The sequence below is a fragment of the Clytia hemisphaerica genome, unplaced genomic scaffold, assembly GCF_902728285.1.
Source record: "Clytia hemisphaerica strain Z4C2 unplaced genomic scaffold, Clytia hemisphaerica genome assembly, whole genome shotgun sequence".
NCBI classification, from domain to species: domain Eukaryota; kingdom Metazoa; phylum Cnidaria; class Hydrozoa; order Leptothecata; family Clytiidae; genus Clytia; species Clytia hemisphaerica.
The window spans coordinates 1-21041 of record NW_027104041.1 but is presented as its reverse complement, the minus strand read 5'-3'; the positions used below and the strand labels follow the sequence as shown (position 1 = coordinate 21041).

At 35.1% G+C, this 21041-nt stretch overlaps 1 protein-coding gene across 1 annotated transcript; it reads left to right on the top strand.

Moving 5' to 3' along the window:
• The first annotated feature begins 14648 nt into the window (after window positions 1-14648).
• LOC136811806 (uncharacterized) lies at window positions 14649-18020 on the top strand. Its single transcript, XM_067068433.1, has one exon. It carries the CDS (start codon window positions 14689-14691, stop codon window positions 17290-17292), a length of 2604 nt encoding a protein of 867 aa, XP_066924534.1. The 5' UTR covers window positions 14649-14688; the 3' UTR covers window positions 17293-18020.
• The last annotated feature ends 3021 nt before the right edge of the window (window positions 18021-21041 follow it).

Genomic DNA, 21041 nt, shown 5'->3' with positions numbered 1-21041 from the left:
GCCCGGAGGTACTAGGGTTGCGAGCTGACGGGGGGTGCTGCCTGACTTTCAAATTTTGGACCCTTACCGGGACTAAAAATAAAGGAAAATATTGGGAATTTTACGACCCTTTCCGGGACAAATTTGACCAATTTTGATCAAATTTCGATCTTTCAGGGAGTAAAAAGTTGAAATTTTTCCTTTTTTTCCCCGACGCTTAGTGGGACTTTAGAAGTCCAAAAAAGGTACCCTTAGCGCTTAAGGGCGGCATATACTGTACAATTTGCCTAAGTACCCCCTCGGGGGCTCGAGCACATACCCAGCACCCATTTTGCATATGTACCCCCCCCCACCTGGCCTCGAGCGGACAGGTGATTCTTCAGTAACCAATTTAGGTAAACTACGGACCAGACAGTATCGCGACCCACGTGACTGAATGACTGAATGAAAATTTTGACTTTTTGGCTACATCAGAGAAAAGCACGCCTTTTTTCTTCCAAGCCCGAGTTACAACTCTTCCTTTCTCGGCTTTTTTATAAAACCGTATTTACTGGACGTAAGTTTCCGACGCTGAGATCTTTCAGTTATAATAATATGCTAGTTTCTTTTTAACTGAGCTGTTTCGTTTTAAATGAGATAGTTTCTCTGAAATGAACTTCGTTCTTTTTCCGGGATAGTATCCCGAATGAAACATAGTTTCTTTAACGAGAGGATCGGTTTAAAGACATAGTTTCGTTGGACAATATATTTATTGGCGCTTTGCGCGCCATAGTAGAATAAATAAAATCGGCCGCACTCCAAACCCGTAAAGCTTGATATATATAACTACTAACTAAGGAGTTAAGCTAGACTGTTGGGACTTCTGACTTTATAAAAAAAAAAACACTGACTGCACCGTCGTTTTGAATAAAAGTCCAATTTCCGGATACACACTAACATTCCTTAGCCACTTTTCTAGCAGAAAAAGACCAGGATTTCGGGTAGTTAATAAGCCTCAGTGTTCGGAGAAAGATAGGCAGTTTTGTATGATGAGTAAGCACAGGATTTTCCGTACCTTTAAAAACAAACCTTTACCTTTAGAAGCAAACCTTTTCCAATCTCATGTCGGTTAGCCTGGGGAAAAATATCGGAAAGATTTTAGAAAAGTGACAAAATCTTAACTTAGTATATAGTGCGAAAAATGGCGGGAAACTTATACAAAAACGATGGTAGTAGATTGACATAGAATAATGAAAACCATACCATATAACACTAATTCATAAACTTAAATATACTTTAGACCAGGTTGTTTTAGGCAACAGTTTGAACGGTTACATGCAAAGCAACTCTTTGGTTTTCTTTTCTTTTGATGATCACCGTGTTCATTATGAATTTCCCTTTGCTTTGCTTACAGTCGGAATCGACTTAAATATACACTTCCATACTTAAATTATATTACAGCTGTAATACACGCTTCCCTATTTATCATATTACACAATCCTGAAAAAAACACTCCGTGATGTAACTACATACAATAGTATGCAATATTATATTATGCCGGGATATTAGCATATTAGCAATCGTTTTAGACTAAACCCGACTGTGTGGCTTTAGTTAGTATTGACTTCTTCGTACGGGCGAGAGTAGATTTTGTATATTTCTATCTTTGATCTGGGGTTTTCTGGAGTTTGAAATTTTTGGATGGTAATCTAAGTATTATATAGTGACAATGCTGTTCTTGACTGGTGACTATTCCTGAATGCAGAATGCCGGATCCGAAAAAAATGTTTGTGTTATTCGCTTTTACGAAGAAGCAATCGCCAAGAGGAAAATGGCTGCCAGCATTTTGTCCTTCTTGCCCCTGCCTGCACCGTCAAGCTGTGTAATTTAATTTAATCAGGTATATATAATCAGTTTGGTCGTATAATCATATATGCTTTACCAAAATAACGAGATACGCGCAATTATTCACAAAACATAATGCTTTTAGATTTCAAAAAGGATGATGGTGCAAGAAATGCAAGAAAGAAAGTCGGAAAGTGATGAGTTTGCACTTTTTTTAACTAGCTTTATATTCAATTGTTTTTAGTTTGGCCTGCCAAGCTTTGCCTTTTTTTAATCTGTGTTAATTCTCTGGAGTTTAAAGCTTGGGATAGGCAGGGTCTATCTATCTGTCTATGAGAATCAAGAAAAGTGTTCATCACACGTTACTGCATACTGCTTACTGCTGCATAGTGGACTGGCAGGTTTGTAGCTAAAAGAACATTGTACATCTATTCTAATTGGTCGCCTGGATTTCAAACTTTTGAAGAAACTTTTTGTTAATTTAATCTATCTCCCAGGCCTCCCAAACCTCCCGAAGCTAAAAAGTCATTAGAGAAGTGTACACAGGAGAAGTTTTAATCTTTGTACACTTCTCATTAAAAATAACTTGGTTAGGTATTCGGAATTAGGGATTAGGGATTCGCAATTAGGGATTAGGGATTCAAACTTTGATTGAATTTTTTAAAAGACATAATTAACTTACGACTTTCAAATAAAAGGAATATGGTAGAAAACATTCCCAAGTTTCATTTCCACCAAAAATGGTCGCTCTCCATCGCACTGTTCGAGCTGTAAAAATGGCAGACTGACGAATTAGGGATTCGCAAAATCGTCACCGAGTGAACAACTCGGCCTTGTGTGGAGAAGAGCAGACTTCTGTTGAACTTTTAAATATTGGAATACGGTTAGGATTATTATAAGGTCTCATTTCCACCAAAAATGATTGCTCTCCATCACAGTGTTCGAGCTGTAAAAATGGCAGACTGACGAATTAGGAATTCGCAAAATCGTCACCGAGTGAACAACTCGGCCTTGTGTGGAGGAGAGCAGACTTCTGTTGAACTTTTAAATATTGGAATACGGTTAGGATTATTCTAAGGTCTCATTTCCACCAAAAATGGTTGCTCTCCATCGCAATGTTCGAGCTGTAAAAATGGCAGACTGACGAATTAGGGATTCGCGAAATCGTCACCGAGTTAACAACTCGGCCTTGTGTGGAGGAGAGCGGACTTCTGTTGAACTTTTAAATATTGGAATACGGTTAGGATTATTCTAAGGTCTCATTTCCACCAAAAATTGTTGCTCTCCATCGCAGGGTTCGAGCTGTAAAAATGGCAGACTGACGAATTAGGGATTCGCAAAATCGTCACCGAGTTAACAACTCGGCCTTGTTCACTCGGTGACGATTTCGCGAATCCCTATTTCGTCAGTCTGCCATTTTTACAGCTCGAACCCTGCGATGGAGAGCAACACTTTTTGGTGGAAATGAAACCTTAGAATAATCCTAACCGTATTCCAATATTTAAAAGCTCAACAGAAGTCCGCTCTCCTCCACACAAGGCCGAGTTGTTAACTCGGTGACGATTTTGTGAATCCCTAATTCGTCAGTCTGCCATTTTTACAGCTCGAACACTGCTATGGAGAGCAATCATTTTTGTTGGAAATGAGACCTTAGAATAATCCTAACCGTATTCCAATATTTAAAAGTTCAACAGAAGTCTGCTCTTCTCCACACAAGGCCGAGTTGTTCACTCGGTGACGATTTTGCGAATCCCTAATTCGTCAGTTTGCCATTTTTACAGCTCAAACACTGCGATGGAGGGCAACCATTTTTGATGGAAATGAGACCTTAGAATAATCCTAACCGTATTCCAATATTTAAAAGTTCAACAGAAGTCCGCTCTCCTCCACACAAGGCCGAGTTGTTAACTCGGTGACGATTTTGCGAATCCCTAATTCGTCAGTCTGCCATTTTTACAGCTCAAACATTGCGATGGAGAGCAACCATTTTTGGTGGAAATGAGACCTTAGAATAATCCTAACCGTATTCCAATATTTAAAAGTTCAACAGAAGTCTGCTCTCCTCCACACAAGGCCGAGTTGTTCACTCGGTGACGATTTTGTGAATCCCTAATTCGTCAGTCTGCCATTTATACAGCTCGAACACTGTGATGGAGAGCAATCATTTTTGGTGGAAATGAGACCTTAGAATAATCCTAACCGTATTCCAATATTTAAAAGTTCAACAGAAGTCTGCTCTTCTCCACACAAGGCCGAGTTGTTCACTCGGTGACGATTTCGCGAATCCCTAATTCGTCAGTCTGCCATTTTTACAGCTCGAACAGTGCGATGGAGAGCGACCATTTTTGGTGGAAATGAAACTTGGGAATGTTTTCTACCATATTCCTTTTATTTGAAAGTCGTAAGTTAATTATGTCTTTTAAAAAATTCAATCAAAGTTTGAATCCCTAATCCCTAATTGCGAATCCCTAATCCCTAATTCCGAATACCTAACCAAGTTATTTTTAATACACTTCTCCAGTGACTTTTTAGCTGTGGGAGGTTTGGGAGGTCCGGGAGATGGATTCCTTTGATCTCTGTACACTTCTCCAGTGGTTTTTTGGCTATGGGAGGTTTGGGAGGTTTGGGAGGTCCGGGAGATAATTCTGTTGATCTCTGTACACTTCTCTAATGACTTTTTAGCTGTGGGAGGTTTGAGAGGTCCGGGAGATGGATTCCTTTGATCTTTGTCATTCGTACACTTCTCCAATGAAATTAAAAGTTTGTGTTTTAGAATCCTTATAGCATAATTCTGAACAAGCAAAAAGGGACTCTTAAAGGCGGTGCATTCTTTTTGTTATAAATTATCTTTACGCAAATTTGATTGTTCCTTTGTTTCTAATTATGTCAAAATGCCGCCAAAAAGAACATATTAATATTATCTCAGTGAAAAACCCTTATTCAACATCGACACTCTAAAATCTTTCGTTTTTCGGACAAAAGTGACGTCGGAAAAAAAACTTCTAAATTGTAAATATATCTTATAGATTCGGACTATTTTACTGTCGGACTAGAAAGTGTCGGACTAGTGACATGCACCCGAACAAAAGCCCCCTGGAAAATCAAGGCTCTGACCCCCTGGAAGTCCCTGGAAAAGTTCGTCAATACCCCTGTATGGTTTAAAAATGGAATAGCCCATTTGGTGGTGTAGTATGTGTGTTGCTTGAAGTGAATTCCGTGTTGAAGAGTGTGTTGGTCGAACAGTCTAAACTTAAACTCCTATATCAGGATTAGAAACTAGGCTAGTCTTACCTCTTTTATCTTTTCCTTTACAACAATACAATGCTGACAAGTTAGTCATAAGATGTTTTGTTTTGAGATTTCTTGCAATAGTTTATTGTTCAACTTGGAGAGGGAATGTTTGTAAATATAGAATTTTTTTTCATAGCAGTTATTTGGGGGGTCGGATTTAGGCAGGGCTGTCGGATTTAGGACCACTCACGGTACCGTGTCCCGTCCAAAATCATGAAAAATAAAGTTCATTTTTTAAACATAACTCTACTTTTCTATGACAGTCTATAGCCTATATTTCATGTAAATGTACCTTGACACCACCTTTTAAGGCCTAATAATAAAGATATAGGGGCTCATGGAGCTGTTAGAGCGTATGAAAATGGTAATTTTGTGGTAAAAAAAATCAAAACTAACTTGCACTGGAGAGAGTATCACATATTATAAGGGTTGTAACAGGTGATATTTAAGTATCACTAAACTTAGGTGAAATCCTTTTTTTGTTGCATTCTTTTGATTGGCATGTAGATATCGAAAATGATTTCGGACGGACAAAATTTGCAAAACTAAAGGCTAGAATACATCAGAAAAATGTATTGAGGAAGTAAGGAAGCTGTAGAACAGCCTGAAATTGTTCATATAAAGGCCTTCCTCAAATTAGAATAGATCTTAAAAATCTATATCACCTTTTTCATCTTTTTTCAGGGTGATTTGCACTAAATTTTTCCTGTCCCGTCCGAAATCATTTTCATAAAATTCTGTTTTATTTCAAGTTTTGCTAACCTTTTTCTTTCTACATATTATCAGTAAGTATACAAGTAAATATACTACTATTCCAAATAGAAAATACTTGAGAATCTTCCACTCTTTTTCTTCCAGTAGTGGCTTTAATACAATACCTATTTCTACAGGAAAATTGTCCCGTCCGAAATCAATTCCTATTTTCAAGGTTAAAATAAAGGTATAAAAACTTATTTCAATTGGCCTGTTTGAACATTTTTCTTACCACTAGGTCTTGCTAATAACTTACTGAATGTTAAACATTCATTTTATTACAAATTGAAACATATATATTTGAAAAGTTATGATTTCGGACAGGACAAATGATTTCGGGCGGGACATTTTTTCTAGTACCCCTGGAATCAAATCTGAAGAGCTTTGAATCTTAAATTTACTCAATTAAAATATGCTCTATCCTAGATTACAATATTCAGCCATTCAAATCTTTCTACCCTGCAGAATTTCAGAAATATTGTCAATCTTATTGTAATTTCGGACGGGACATTTTTTGGTGTCACTTCCATTCACCAATGCACTGGGACCTATAGAATGGTAACCTAATGGTAAAATCATACTTTTTGACAGGTTTTCAAACACATACAGATTGAGCTTACTCTCAAACTTAAAAAACCTTCAATAAACACTCTCAAACAGTGATCAAAGTTCTTCCGTCTCAGACGGATTTCCGTCTCACAGAAATTGTTGTCAAATTTTTCCATCTCAGTCAGAAATGGTTATTTAGCGAGAAATAGTGATTTTATTATCTAGAATAATTCCATCAGAAAGAAATCTCGTATTAAAACTGTATGATAGGCATTTTAAGAACATTCTGAATTGTTTTAATTAACACATTTTAGTGCCTTTCTAGCCAACCTCTGGGGGGTAAAATATCTGAAAATTTTCTGGCCCTCGGCCCCAACCATGGTGGGGCCTGTGGGTGTCACTGTATACCTAAATATCTTTATCAAGAAATTTTCCGTCTCACAGAGAAAAAGTGCTTTGAATTGATCACTGCTTAAAATAGGGGCAATGTGCAATGATTTCGGACGGGACACATTTCGGTGTCAAAATGGACGTAAATAGAAAATCACTGCTAGAGCAAGATGGAAAAAAGGTTTCAAAACACTTTTTTTGTAGAAAAACACATGAATAAATTGCCTATATGAAAAATCTAAATTCCAGGTCAAATACCTTCCTGGAAAGAAAGTGCTACCATAAAACTGAAGCACTTTTTTGCTAAAAATTGCCAAAACGAGGAAAAATTGACACAAGATTTATGATTTTGCAGACTAATGATAGACAGTTAAAACATGAAATTTTGCAGCAAGTGTACCATTACCAAGCTGTATCTGATGAAAAAAGAAAAAAATCATTAACACTTAACCTTAATGAGATATATACAAAAAATGATTTCGGACGGGGCGGTACAGATTTAGTGCAAATCGCCCCCGCATTTCAAACGGCCCTTCTATTTGGCACCCGTGGCCTATCAGTGCCTTGCACGACGGGCGGCTGTGAAATCCCACCCTTCATGTATTTGTTTCAATCCGTGAACCGTGGCTTAGGTTTTTTCTCATCTTCAATTTACTGAAGAAAGCGGGAATTTGATGTGAGAGTTAGATTGTCAACAAAGTGTCGTAAAAAATCATTGAAGAAAAGAAGAACTTTAAATCTTTAATATTTTCATTTTGAAGAATAGGTGCAAAAAATTGAAACATAGAAAAGTTTCATTTTTCATTGCATTAATTGAAATGGGGAATTTGGAAAATTTTCTTTGTTTAGTTTTTTGCACAAACCCCTGTAACTATGGGCGAGCACCCCGTTGCTAAGATGTTGGCTTGAAATCGAAAATGAAACCACTCAAAACAAAAGTAAAATCAGCCCGTACTCGAAATTTTGTAATCTTGATATACAAGTTTAAGTCTATACTGTCGGAGAAAGGAATTAATAGTTTTTATAATAGTTCAATCTAGAAGTCAAGTCTGTGTGTCGACAATACTGCATGCTACACTCCGTAAAGTCGGGTAACTTGCATCAGTGGAGGGAAACTTGCATAGCCATCAAATGACTGACCTGACTGACCTGACCAACCAAAGCAGCAAAATTTCAAAACAAATGAACTACGCAGCTCTGCTTACAGCTCCACTTACAGCTCTACCCTACCATGCGAGAACCGTCAACTGCTCTAACTGGGACGATTGGTCAAAACTTGGGATAGTTGATTTCTGGACTGTATTTTCACTTACTGTTTAAATCCCTTTGACAACAAGTTTGTTTTGATACTTCAACCAAGTTTATCAGTCAAACTTTCACCATCTCATAATAACAACCAAATGTATTTTTAAAGCATTTTAAAAGAAAATTAATAATTTGAAGAAGTAATTATATACTGTAAGTTGGTCTAATATCGACATCCCTCGTCTAATTCCGACACCCTTCTTTAGAGAAAGGAATAATATGAAAGCTTGAATCACTGATTGAAAAAGGATTATTCTTCTCTGACCACTAAGCAAAGAAAAACAGTTTCAACCTTTCTATAAATTTCAGATGATAAAAAGGGTGTCGGAATTAGAGGAGGGGTGTCGACATTAGACCAAGTTACGATAACAATTTAATCACACTTTAATTTTTTCAGATTTTTTGCAAAATTGTAGTAGTTAAAATCTGGCGGAGCCCAATAAAATTTCTTGGTGTAAATTTAGGCAAAAAACTGTATAGAATAGGATGGTTTCTTGGATTTTATTAACAATCTTCTCAATTTTTTTTCTGATATTTTACAGAATGATGCATAGTTGTTTGTAATCCTCAAAAATGTTGGGCTTTTGTCAAAATTGCTTCATTAGATTTTCTTGAGTTATCTATACATGGTGGAAAGGACTTTCTATGTTTATACCCAGAATTTAGCATGGTTTGATTTCATCAGGTATGTCCATTCAGTGTGTTGCTTGTTAAGGCAAAAGTTAGCTGATTCTCACTCTTATTAAAGTGAATTAATCTTTTCTAGGAGGAGAAAGTAATTAAAATAATGTATAATAATATCAAAAGTATACACCACAACAATGTTTTTCCTGACATGATCGGCAAACCGTACCTCCTAGCAGAAACATCTTTACGTACAACTGATTGGGGAGAACACTTTCAATTCCTCGATAACACTGAACTTGGAAACACTGTTTTCAATAACAGAATATTGGATGAGATTCACCCTAGTGTATTTTCTTGCAAGAATCTTTTGTCAAAAAGTCAGTGTAAAGAAATAATAACAAAGGCAGAGAAATTAAATTTTCAACTATGTTGTTATGGCGAAGAAAGAAATAATTCTCGTCTAGTTTTGTTTGATGAGAACTTTGCTGACTTTCTTTGGAAAAATTTGTCAGAACAATTTGTAGATAAATTAGGAGATAATCCAGTTCATCCTTTTGGTTTTGATGCTTCAAGAGGCAATTGGAAATTATCTGGAATCAATCAAGCCATGCGTTTAAACAGATACAGTGGGAAAAATAAGGAATTTTTTGGTCCGCACAGAGATGCTCCATTCTGTCCTAATGGTGATAAAAGATCTTTGTATACTATGCTTATCTATTTGAATGATGATTTTGAAGGAGGTCAAACAATTTTACATTTTCCAAAAAACATTTCAACTGATACCAAAGGTCAAACAATCAGTAAAGAAATTCAACTTCATGGTAATATTTTTCATGGATTTGACCACATCTCCATTAAACCACAAACAGGTACATGTTTGATCTTCAAACAAAATATTCTGCATCACGGTTACCCTTTACATTCAGAAAGTACCAATTATAAATATATTATTAAAACTGATATTATGGTTGAGCGCCCTGTTAAACTTGGATTTTCTCCACCTGTGGCAGAACTTCAAGACTATTTTGAATGTCTTCAATTATTTCGAGAAGCTCAGCAATGTGAATTAGCTGAAAATACAGCAAGAGCTAATGACTGCTATGAAAAGAGCTTGTCTATTCGATATAATTACCCTAAGGAAGAACAATTTGAGGAAAACTTACCCAGGCAACATAGGGATTTTTCAGATGTTGCAGCCCCTGACAAGGATAATAATTCAATGGAGGCTATTGAAAATTTGTCTTTACCAAACATTTTTTCGAAAGAGATTTGGCTTAAAATAATGAAATATATTGTTGACATCAAGTCTTTGAACAATCTCTGTAAAGTGTTTACCTTCTTGAAGTCTGAGAAGAAAAAGCTATTCTTTGATAGAGTTGTTCCTGAGACTATTTACAGTAGTGGTGTTTATACAAATTTTTCAATATCTCAAAATGTAAACTTTGTGAACAACAATATGAACGAATTTGCCAAAGTTGCAGCAGTGTATTCAATGTGTTTACTCGGAAATTCACCCAATGATAAACACTATTTGGTGAATTATGATAGAGAAACAAGGAGTGCAACAACTGTTCAGTTAAGAGATCTTCTTTATGGTGTATTTGCTGAGGAACCTGTCCACGGTACCATCTTCAAAGTTGCGCAAAGAAAAAAGGAAAAAGATCCAAATAAAGATTTGTATCACAGTGTTGATAGAAATTACATGGCAAAGTACTTTGATCGAGATGATATTGGGATAGATATGCAATCTGAATTTAGATCAAAGATTACAATTTTGTCTGAAACAGGAGATGGAGAAGATAGAGATAACCTCTTTGTAGACTTACCACTAGCTGTCAGGGATCTGGAAGTGAGGAATATGCTGAATTCCTATGATCGCTATTATGAATATTGTAAAAATGAGCTTCCTCGTGATGAACCACATGATGAACTTTATGAGAAAGGAGCTAGAGATTTCAAACTCATAACTTATTCTGAAGATGATGGTTTTTATCCAGATGATCAGGTTGAATGCAATAAGGGAGATCTTGACTGCTATAAAGATCGTGATAAAGAAAGTGTTGTTTGGAGAAGTAATATATATGATGATTCTGATGGTGAAGACTTCTCATTTCAAAAGATTGAGAAGCAAAAATTGGTCGATGAAAACATTACAATACAGAAAGATTGTTTTCCAGGTGCAGCTATTATTAGAAAAATGAATGAACCTACAAAGATTTCAAAAGAAGATGGCTATTGTACTTGTTTTATGTTTCGACATTTGGGAGGTAAGCACAGTAAAAACTGCTCTAGCCACGTGTTTAACCATTTAGTTGCAGATTTCAGTAAAATTAAGCTGAAGGTTTTCCCCATTACTATTGATGATTTTTTCTCAAGAAAACTAAAGGCTTGGGCAGAATATTTTTGTCCTTGTGATGATTATGACTATAAAACTTTTAGTGTAAACATATGCCCTATGTCAGACGTCATAAAACCATTCAACCATGCTGCATGTCAATGCTGCACTCCAGATTACCAGATTGATGATTATGTGACTTTATCAAACTACCCGATGTTGAGTAAAATTATTGTATTTTTTGCCCAGCACAAAGAGGATTCCTCAAAAGTTAATATGTTCACAGTTTATAGTGGTATTGTAACTCTATAATATATTTATGAAATTGTAAATTTTTACCTTTATTTCAAATATCCGACTTTTTCATGTGCTCTTGCATAAAAAATACACAAGACACTCCTCTACACAAATACTATTTTGACTGAGGTTTCAGAAAATTAGTTTTCGAATCAAACATGATAATTCTTTGTGAAACATCATCTTAGTTTACGATGAATTATATTTGAATTAGTTTACTTTATGTTGTTCATTTAATCATTAAAGTGCTTCCTGTTATTACCTTTTTTCTCGTAGCAATATCTCAATCTCAAATAGAATCCTAAAGCCTTTTGCCACTATCATAAATTTCTTCTTTTTTTGTCTATCACTATATTGCTATAAATTTATTTTTTTTCTCGTTTTTAGACTTACCAAGAAAAAGAAAAATGTATAAAAATGTAAAAAAGTTGAGTTGGAAGGATTGTACCGTTAGTAGTGATATGATTGGAAAACCATATCTCCATGCAAGCAATCCATTACGCCCAACAAATCATATTGATGGTAAAGAGTTTCAATTTCTTGAAGGTTCTTCCAGCAATGAATTTAAAGAATTTAGGAATTTGACATCTGATGTTTTCTGTGTCCCAAATTTATTGCTAAGAAATCAAGAAAAAGAGATATTCAACAAAATTGATCAAATGAATTTTCATCATTCACAACCTCACAGGAATGAAGATGATTTTGTAATCTATGACGAAAAATTTGCAGATTTTATTTGGAACAAGTTTTCTGCCAAGTTTCTCGAGGCAACAAGTAGAAATAATGTACAACCGTTTGGTTTTGATACTTCTGAAGGAGAATGGATAGTAAAAGGAGTTGACGAAGCAATATTGGTTCAGATTGGTTAGCCCTCTAGTTGAGGGGAAATTTAGGAAGAACTTTCCCTTGTTACGTAGAGAGGCACCATTTATATCAAATAGAAACCAAAGATCTATTTATACAGGCCTAATCTTTGTTAATAAAAAAGCAGAACTTATATTTCAAATTCCAAAAGCACCTCAATCAATTAAAGGTGTTTGTTTACAAGATGAAATAATTTCTCATGGTGATTTGTACACAAGTTATCATCATGTTGGGCTAAATATAAATAGCGGTGATGCTGTTATTTTTAAACACAATGTAATTTATGAGCAAATTATTAATGATTTCAGAGATGAAAACCTTGAAAACACAATTTCCACATCTACTGGTGGCTATGTTCTTCAAATGCACATAATGATGGAACGTATTGGCACGGAAACTTGTTCATTATTACCAATTTTTTCACCGACAGAACAACATGATTATAACCGTTGTCTTGAACTATTTTGTGAAGCCAAGAAGTTAGAATCTGATGAGGAATTTGATGTAGACTTTGATAATACTGGCCCAATCAAATGCTATGAAAAATATCTATCTATTCTCTACTCTTATCAAAGGGGTATACAACCACTTGAAACTAATTTCGAAGACTATGACTTTTCGCAAACTCCTATTCCGTGTAGTCCAGAGACTGTATCAATATTGGGAGAAATTATGAATCATGAAGCAAACAGTGACCCATTTAATATTTTTTCGGTTGAAATTTGGTTCGAAATAATGAGGCATATTGAAGATCCTAAATCAATGAAAAGTCTTTGCAAAGCTTTCCCCGGTCTAAACCCTATCATGAAAAAGATTCTTTTAAAGAAAATCATACCAACTGTTGAAAAAAGTAATGGGATTTATGGAAAGTTTTCATTTACAGACATGAAGTTTGTTTATGAAAATAAGTCGAAGATCGCAAAAGTTTTGTCAATCTATGCAACCATACTGCTTGGGAACGATTTAAAAGATAAGAATTACTATCTTGTAAGTTTCAACAAGAAAACAAAAGAATTACATGAAGAAGCACTTGAGGATATTTTATATTCTGTATTTCATTCTGAGAGAGTTCCAGACACAATGGTTTTCAAGATCAAGCAACAGAGTTCAAGTAAAGATCTATGGCAGGATTTCTTTTATAGCATGGATAGGCATTTCCTTGCAAAGTATTTAGGAATAGCTGAAATTGGTGTAGATGTTAGATCTGAAATCCGCTCAAAGGTATCTTGCCCTGAAGAAGATGATTCTGGTTATCCTTTCTTCTCTTACTTTGATGAGTTGGACTCTTTGAACTACTGGGATAAGTGTTATGAAACATGTGAACGTAACAGACTTTTCTTTGGTAAACATACACAAAAACATCCAGATTTAAAAAAACCTGAACATGTGTACAATAAAAAAGACTACTTTGATAAATATAACTTTTGGAGCTTGTTAAGTTCATCTATTTTTGTTCCATCCCCAGAACGTTTTAAGTATTTCCAACTTTCAGAAAAACATAATTATCTACCCAGTGTTGCCTTGGTTCGCAAGTTGAATCAATCCATATCTATGAGATCTGACTCTTGCCTATGCTTCAATGGTAAAATAAATGGAGATTTGAGTAAAAACAGTTCTACAGTTGAGTTCAATCATCTTGTGTATAATTTTGATGAAACCAAGTTGTCCTTTGTTGGTTTCTATGATGAAAACTTCTCAAAGAACAGGTTTATGCATCACTCTCAAACATATAATGATCTTAAGGATGTTTGTGATCAACGCCACACTAAATATGTTGATGAAAGAAAGGATTATGTTGTATTTTTCAATAGAACGAAAAAAAAGAATCCAGATCTCGACATCATACAAATTCTCCTGGACGCTATGGAGGAAATCGATGTGGTTGCTCGTTTAAAGACTACAAAATTAAGGATTATGTTAATTTGTCGAGTTATCCTGTCATAGAAAGAGTATTTGTCACATTTGTTAAAAGAGATGGCGACACTGACAAAGCTTTTGTTGTGACAACTTTTGGTAATATCACTGAAATTTAATAATTATATACATTTAAAAATTACAATAATTCATATTTTCAATATTTTTGAATTTATCTAAACATACAGTATTTAATAGAATACCTAAATCTTTTTGCAGCTTTAATTATTTTTTATCTTGCAAATAAAGGATTGATGATATCAGTGATTTTGAATTATTGTCAATCCATAGAACATTTGAAGAGGAATGGACTTTAACTTAAAAATATTTACTTTGATTGTTTAAAGATGATCCAATATTCATACACACCCCATATACAATAATCTTTCAAATTTGCAAAACCTGTATTAAAAGAATTTAAATTCCCCTGAGAAATTTTTCCTCTAAATACTTTCGAGTTATCAAGTTGTTTATTCACACAATTTGATTAGTAATAATTTTTAGTGTTGGTTATAGTATTTAATAACTTTTTATTTTATTTTAGAAACAACAAGAAAAAAATGTACAATAATGTGAAAAACATAATAAGAAATTATGTCACTCCTGACATGATTGGAAAACCATATCTCCTGGCAGAAACTTCTTTACGTACAACTGATTGGGGAAAAGATTTTCAAATTCTTGACAATTATTATCATGATGACAGCTCACAAATTGATGTAAATGAAATTGCTAAGGATATTTATTTGGTTGAAAATGTATTGACTCAATTCCAATGTGCAACAATCATTGATAAAGCAAAAAAATTGAATCTACAATATTGTTGTTATGGCGAAGAAAGAAATAACTCTCGTTTAGTTTTGTTTGATGAGAAATTTGCTGATTTTCTTTGGGATAATATTTCTGAGAAATTTGAAACACAAATACAAGATTCTAAAATTCATCCATTTGGTTTCGATGCTGCTAGAGGCAATTGGGAGATATTTGGTGTCAATGAAGCAATGCGTCTGAACAGATACAGTGGAAAAAGAAAGGAGTTTTTTGCTCCCCACAGAGATGCTCCATTTTGTCCCAATGGTGACAAAAGATCCTTGTATACTATGCTCATTTATTTGAATGATGATTTTGAAGGAGGTCAGACAAAATTTTACACACCAAAAGACCCCTCTATTGACACCAAAGGTTTAACAATCAAAGAGGAAATAGAAAAGCATGGAAGTTTGGAAGGCAGTTTCGACAGCTTCACTGTGTCTCCAAAAGCAGGAAGTGTTGTTATCTTCAAACAGAATCTTATTCACGAGGGATGCAAACTTTCAGGAGATGGTAAATATAAGTTTGTAATTAAAACTGATATTTTGGTTGAGCGTGTCAGCAAAAAACTTGGATTCTGCCCTCCCAAGGAAGAATTTGATGACTATCAGAACTGTTTACAGTTATTTCGTCAAGCCCAACAACATGAGATGAGGGGGCAGAACCAAGAAGCAAATGAATGCTATGAGAAAAGCTTATCATTTCGTTATTATTATCCATCATCTTTATTGATTAGTAATTCCGATGAACTAAACAAAGCTAGCACTGATGATCCCAATACATTTGATTCCCAGATAAGTATGACGTCAACCTCCTCCATTCCTTCTCGGTCCAACCCATTTACCATCTTTCCTCAAAATATTTGGAACAGAATAATGGTTTTGGTACAAAATGATAAATCAATTCACAGTTTGTGTGAACTTTTCCCCTTGTTGAATATTGAGAAGAGAAGGATTCTTTTTCAAAGAGTCACACCAATGGTTGATCATCACAGTGGTATTTACACTAAGTTCTCGTATGATAATGGGCATTTCGTAAATGGCTGCCTTGAAAACTGTATTAAAGTTTGTGCTGTTTATTCCATGTGCCTGCTTGGTAATACACCAAAAGATTCACACTATTTGGTGAATTATGACAGAGAAACAAGGAATGCAACAACTGTTCAGTTAAGAGATCTTCTTTATGGTGTGTTTGCCAATGAACCTGTCCAAGGAACTATTTTCTCTGTTGCTCGGAGAGAAAAAGACAAAAAACCCAATACTGATTTGTACCATAGTGTTGATAGAAAATTTATGTCAACACATTTTGATCGAGATGATATTGGTATTGATATAGAATCTGAGATCAGATCAAGTTTGAAGTTTTTTGATCTTGATAGTGATGAAGAAGATAAAGATGAAGAATTAATTGAAAATGAAGAATTAATTGAAAATGAAGACGAGGAAAAGCAAGTAAACATAACGAATGTGAAGGATGTTGATGTTAAGGTTGAAGAAATCGGTGTTTCCCAAGAAAACAATGAGTTTGACTCTGAATCTGATTCAATGAGTGATAATAGTAGCTCCACTGATTCTGAAAGTGATGATGAACCTGAGCTCACAGAAAGAGATATTTGGAACTTTTGTCGTGACAAACAATACTACTTGAAAGATTATTACAGTAGGTATTACCTTGGAACATTTGATACTCATTATGAATATTGCAAAAATGAATTACCGTACCAAGAAAAAGGAGATCCATATGATCTGAATGCTTGTAATTTTGATATTGTTAATGAACCTGAAGATCAATGGCACGAGTTTTTTAGTGGTTATGCGTCAATGGAGTCTCCTGATTATTACCCTATTTACGTACCATCTTCCTATGCCGGCCCTGGTGCAGCAATTATTCGCAAAACCAATGCACCAGTCATAATGGATGATGGAGAAATCTGTATTTGTAATTTCAAAGCAGTGGGTGGTTCATTAAGTAAAAATTGTTCTACACACACCTTCAATCATGTTATTGCTGATTTCAGTAAGATAAAGCTTGTAATCGAAAACGAAATTGCCTATGCTTATGGTACTCCTGACCAAAAAAGCATGGCATCTCTTTTGAAATGGGTGAAACATTTTGCTGAGGATTTGTTCGACTTTGAAATGTATAAAGTCAATATCAATGAAATGGAAGACGTATTATCATCATTCAATCATGCAGCATGCCAATGTTTATTTCCAAGATATCGCATCGATGATTATGTCAATTTATCAAGCTATCCTATGTTGGATACTATTGTTGTAATTGTGGCAAAGAACAAAATCGATCCAGGTGAAGTTCATATTTACACTGGCTATGCTGGTATTGCAGCTCTTTGAGCACATTAATATACTATTATTAAGCTATTGTTAAATTTGAATGATAGACGCATCCTTTTTTTGGAATTGACTCCATTAGGGGTAGAAGTGTTTTTTTCTCGAAAAACTATGTAGAAGACTTTTAAGCAAGTATGGCCAATTTCTGTACTGAACGAGAGTTATCTGGAGTTATTTGATGTAGAAGTGTCATTTTATAAGCGATTTATGACCAAAACGAGGGGGAAACCACCACTTCTTCACCAAATAACTCCCGTTCAGTGCAGAAATCGACCATACTCCCTTAAAAGTCTTCTATATAGTTTTTCTATATAGCTCTTCTAGAGAGCTTTCAGATTCTATGATTCGTTTTGGCCTAAAATGAGTTTGAAATTTCCATATAAATTGGGCCCTTTGGCTTTAGCCTAGGTTTTCAATAAATGAGCCCAAAAATAAGGGCGACCCTTAGAATTTTTCTGGGCCGCCCTTCTGATATCAATCCATAGGGTATTAGGTCCAAATTTGTTGCTTTGTTCCAAATTTGCACGGTAATTACACCAATCAGGCCTACTATTTCCTTAGTTTGTGAAGCACCATACAGTACCATAGTAGGAAGTGTGCTGAAATTTTGAAAATAATTTTAAACCACTTGAAAAGCTTCACAAACAAAAATCATGAAAAAGTAGATGATGTCAGTCCTTGATAACAATTATTATTAGCTTCTAAACAATTGTGGTTTTGATAAGTATTAATGTTACAATATTTTGTTTTTCACGTTATGTTCTATATAGAGATTATTTTTATAGTCATAAAGTTATAGAAAATGTTTTCAAGTGCTTTATTTCCTTTCCCCTAATACGAGCCTTGTGAAAAAGGATGCATGGTCTCGAGGTACTATTTTAACTTTTATTTTTTCTGCAAGAGAGAATTTGAATGTCTTTGGGTCTTTTTTAATAATGTATATTTATATTTTAGATAAAAGAAACCAAAATGTACAACAATGTGAAAAACATAATAAGAAATAACATCACGCCTGACATGATAGGAAAACCATATCTCCTGGCAGAAACTTCTTTACGTACAACTGATTGGGGAAAAGATTTTCGTTTTCTTGATGACAAGATGGCAGATAATAAACCTGACATAGAAATTGATGAAATTGCAAGTGATATTTATTTGGTGCGAAACCTTTTGACAGAATCACAATGTGAGGAGATAATTGGTAAAGCAAATACATTAAACATGCAACTTTGTTGTTACGCACAGGAACGAAACAATTCCCGACTAGTTTTATTTGATGAAACATTTGCTGATTTTCTTTGGAATAATATTTCTGAGAAGTTTATAAACAAACTTGAAAGTGATCAAATTCATCCATTCGGTTTCGACGCCGCTAGAGGCCATTGGGAGTTATCTTGTGTGAATCAAGCCATGCGTCTAAACAGATACAGTGGAAAAAAGAAAGAGTTTTTCGGTCCCCACAGAGATGCTCCATTTTGTCCCAATGGTGATATGAGATCGTTGTATACTATGCTGATTTATTTGAATGATGATTTTCGTGGCGGACAGACAAAATTTTATGTTCCAAAAGACTCATCTGTTGACACCAAAGGATGTACTGTGAAGGAGGAAATCAAGAGACATCGAAGTTTACGTTCAGGGTATGACTGTTTCTCTGTGTCTCCAGAAACTGGTTGTGGTCTCATTTTCAAACAAAACTTGATCCATGAAGGTTGTAAACTCACACCAAACAAAAGTTACAAATTTGTCATCAAAACAGACATTATGGTTGAACGTGTGGATGCCAAATTGGGATTCTACCCTCCCAAAGATGAGATTGATGATTATCAGAAATGTTTACAATTATTTCGCCAAGCACAGCAATTTGAAATGGAAAAGGACAATAAGAGAGCAAATGAATGTTATGAGAAAAGTCTCTCGTTGAGGTATAACTACCCACAACATTTTGACGCTGTCTCAGAACCTGTGTTGCCAAAGGAATTACCAATCTCTCAAGACCATTCCATATCAAATTCACAAATATCAACTTTGTCCACCAACTCATCTGCTCCTATAACGAACCCATTCAACATTTTCTCTCAAGAGGTTTGGCATAAGATCATGGTCTACCTGCAGGATGACAAATCTTTACAAAGCTTATGTGAAGTTTTTCCATCTTTGAATACAGAAAAACGGAAAGTGCTTTCCAGTAGATTCATGCCAACTGTTGACTACCACAGTGGAGTTTTCACCAAATTCTCATTTCAAAATGGAGAATTTGTCACAGCCAATCTGGAAAGATGCATTAAAGTTGCAGCAGTGCATTCAATTTGTTTACTCGGAAATGCACCCAATGATAAACACTATTTGGTAAATTATGATAGAGAAACAAGGATTGCAACAACTGTACAGTTGAGAGATCTTCTTTATGGTGTATTTGCTGAGGAACCTGTCCACGGTACCATCTTCAAAGTAGCTCAAAGAAAAGCGAACAAGAATCCAAATGAAGATTTGTACCATAGTGTTGATAGGAAATTCATGTCAACACATTTTGATCGAGATGATGTAGGCATTGATGTAGAATCTGAAATCAGATCACATGTCACGAGGCTTGGTCGAGAATCTGATGATGAAGAATCTGGCGGTGAATCCGATGGTGAATCCAGCTCTGGCCTTGATTCTGACTATGACGATTGTGAGGATTACTTCTCAAACATTGGCAAGTGGAAATCTTACAAGCCAAGAGACTTTCATGGACGATATATTCTCAATGCTATTGACAGATATTATGAATACTGTAAAAATGAGCTACCACCCGACCCAGAAAAATTACCAGAGCTTGAATCGTCAGAAGAAACAAATTCTCAATCAGAATTAGATCTGTATGCTTTGAAATCAGAAGAATTTCAATGTATAACGTACACTGACGAGGCGCGAGATGAATTCTTCAACGATTTCTTTCCTCAATGTGAAACATTTCCACCAACATGCTACTGCTACTAAAATTGATGTTCCAAATGTACCGAAGCCAGGATCAACCATCGTCAGAAAACTCGATCGACCTGTCACCATTGAAAAGGATGAAAATTGTTGTTGCATGTTTAAAGATGTTAGTGGTACATTCAGTAAGGAATGTTCAACGCATACTTTCAACAGTATTATTGCTGACTTCAGCAAAATTAAATTATCCGTCAACGATTTGGTTGAAGAATCTCCTATTACGGAAGCAAGCGGCTCTCTGTATGCATGGCTCGAACATTTTTGCGAAAGCGACTTATTTGATTTAACAGATTGCAGCGTTCGAATTACCGAAATGGAGCAGGTTTTACCCTCATTTAACCATGCGTCGTGCCAGTGTGGGTTCCCCAAATATCGAGTTGACGATTACGTCAATTTGTCGAGCTACCCTTTGTTGGAGAATGTGGTTATCACTGTTGCGAAAAACAAAGTTGATCCTAATGAAGTTTATATATTTACTGCGTATGGAGGCATTGCTGCTCTTTAATTAATTTCACCGTCATCACGTCACGAAAAGCAATATACATTATCGCACTTTTGTTTTATATACTGTATTCAGTGGTCGTTCTGAAGTTGTTTTTGTATAATATTTTTTACAGTTTTTAATGATTATAACTTTTTTTTGTAACAGTTACTGGTATACTAATTTCTAAAACTTAATTTCTAAAACTTAATTTCTAACATTATAATAATTGCAAGAATTGCCTATACGAATAATTAACATTTAGAGTTTCCGATTTCGGAAGGGACCATGC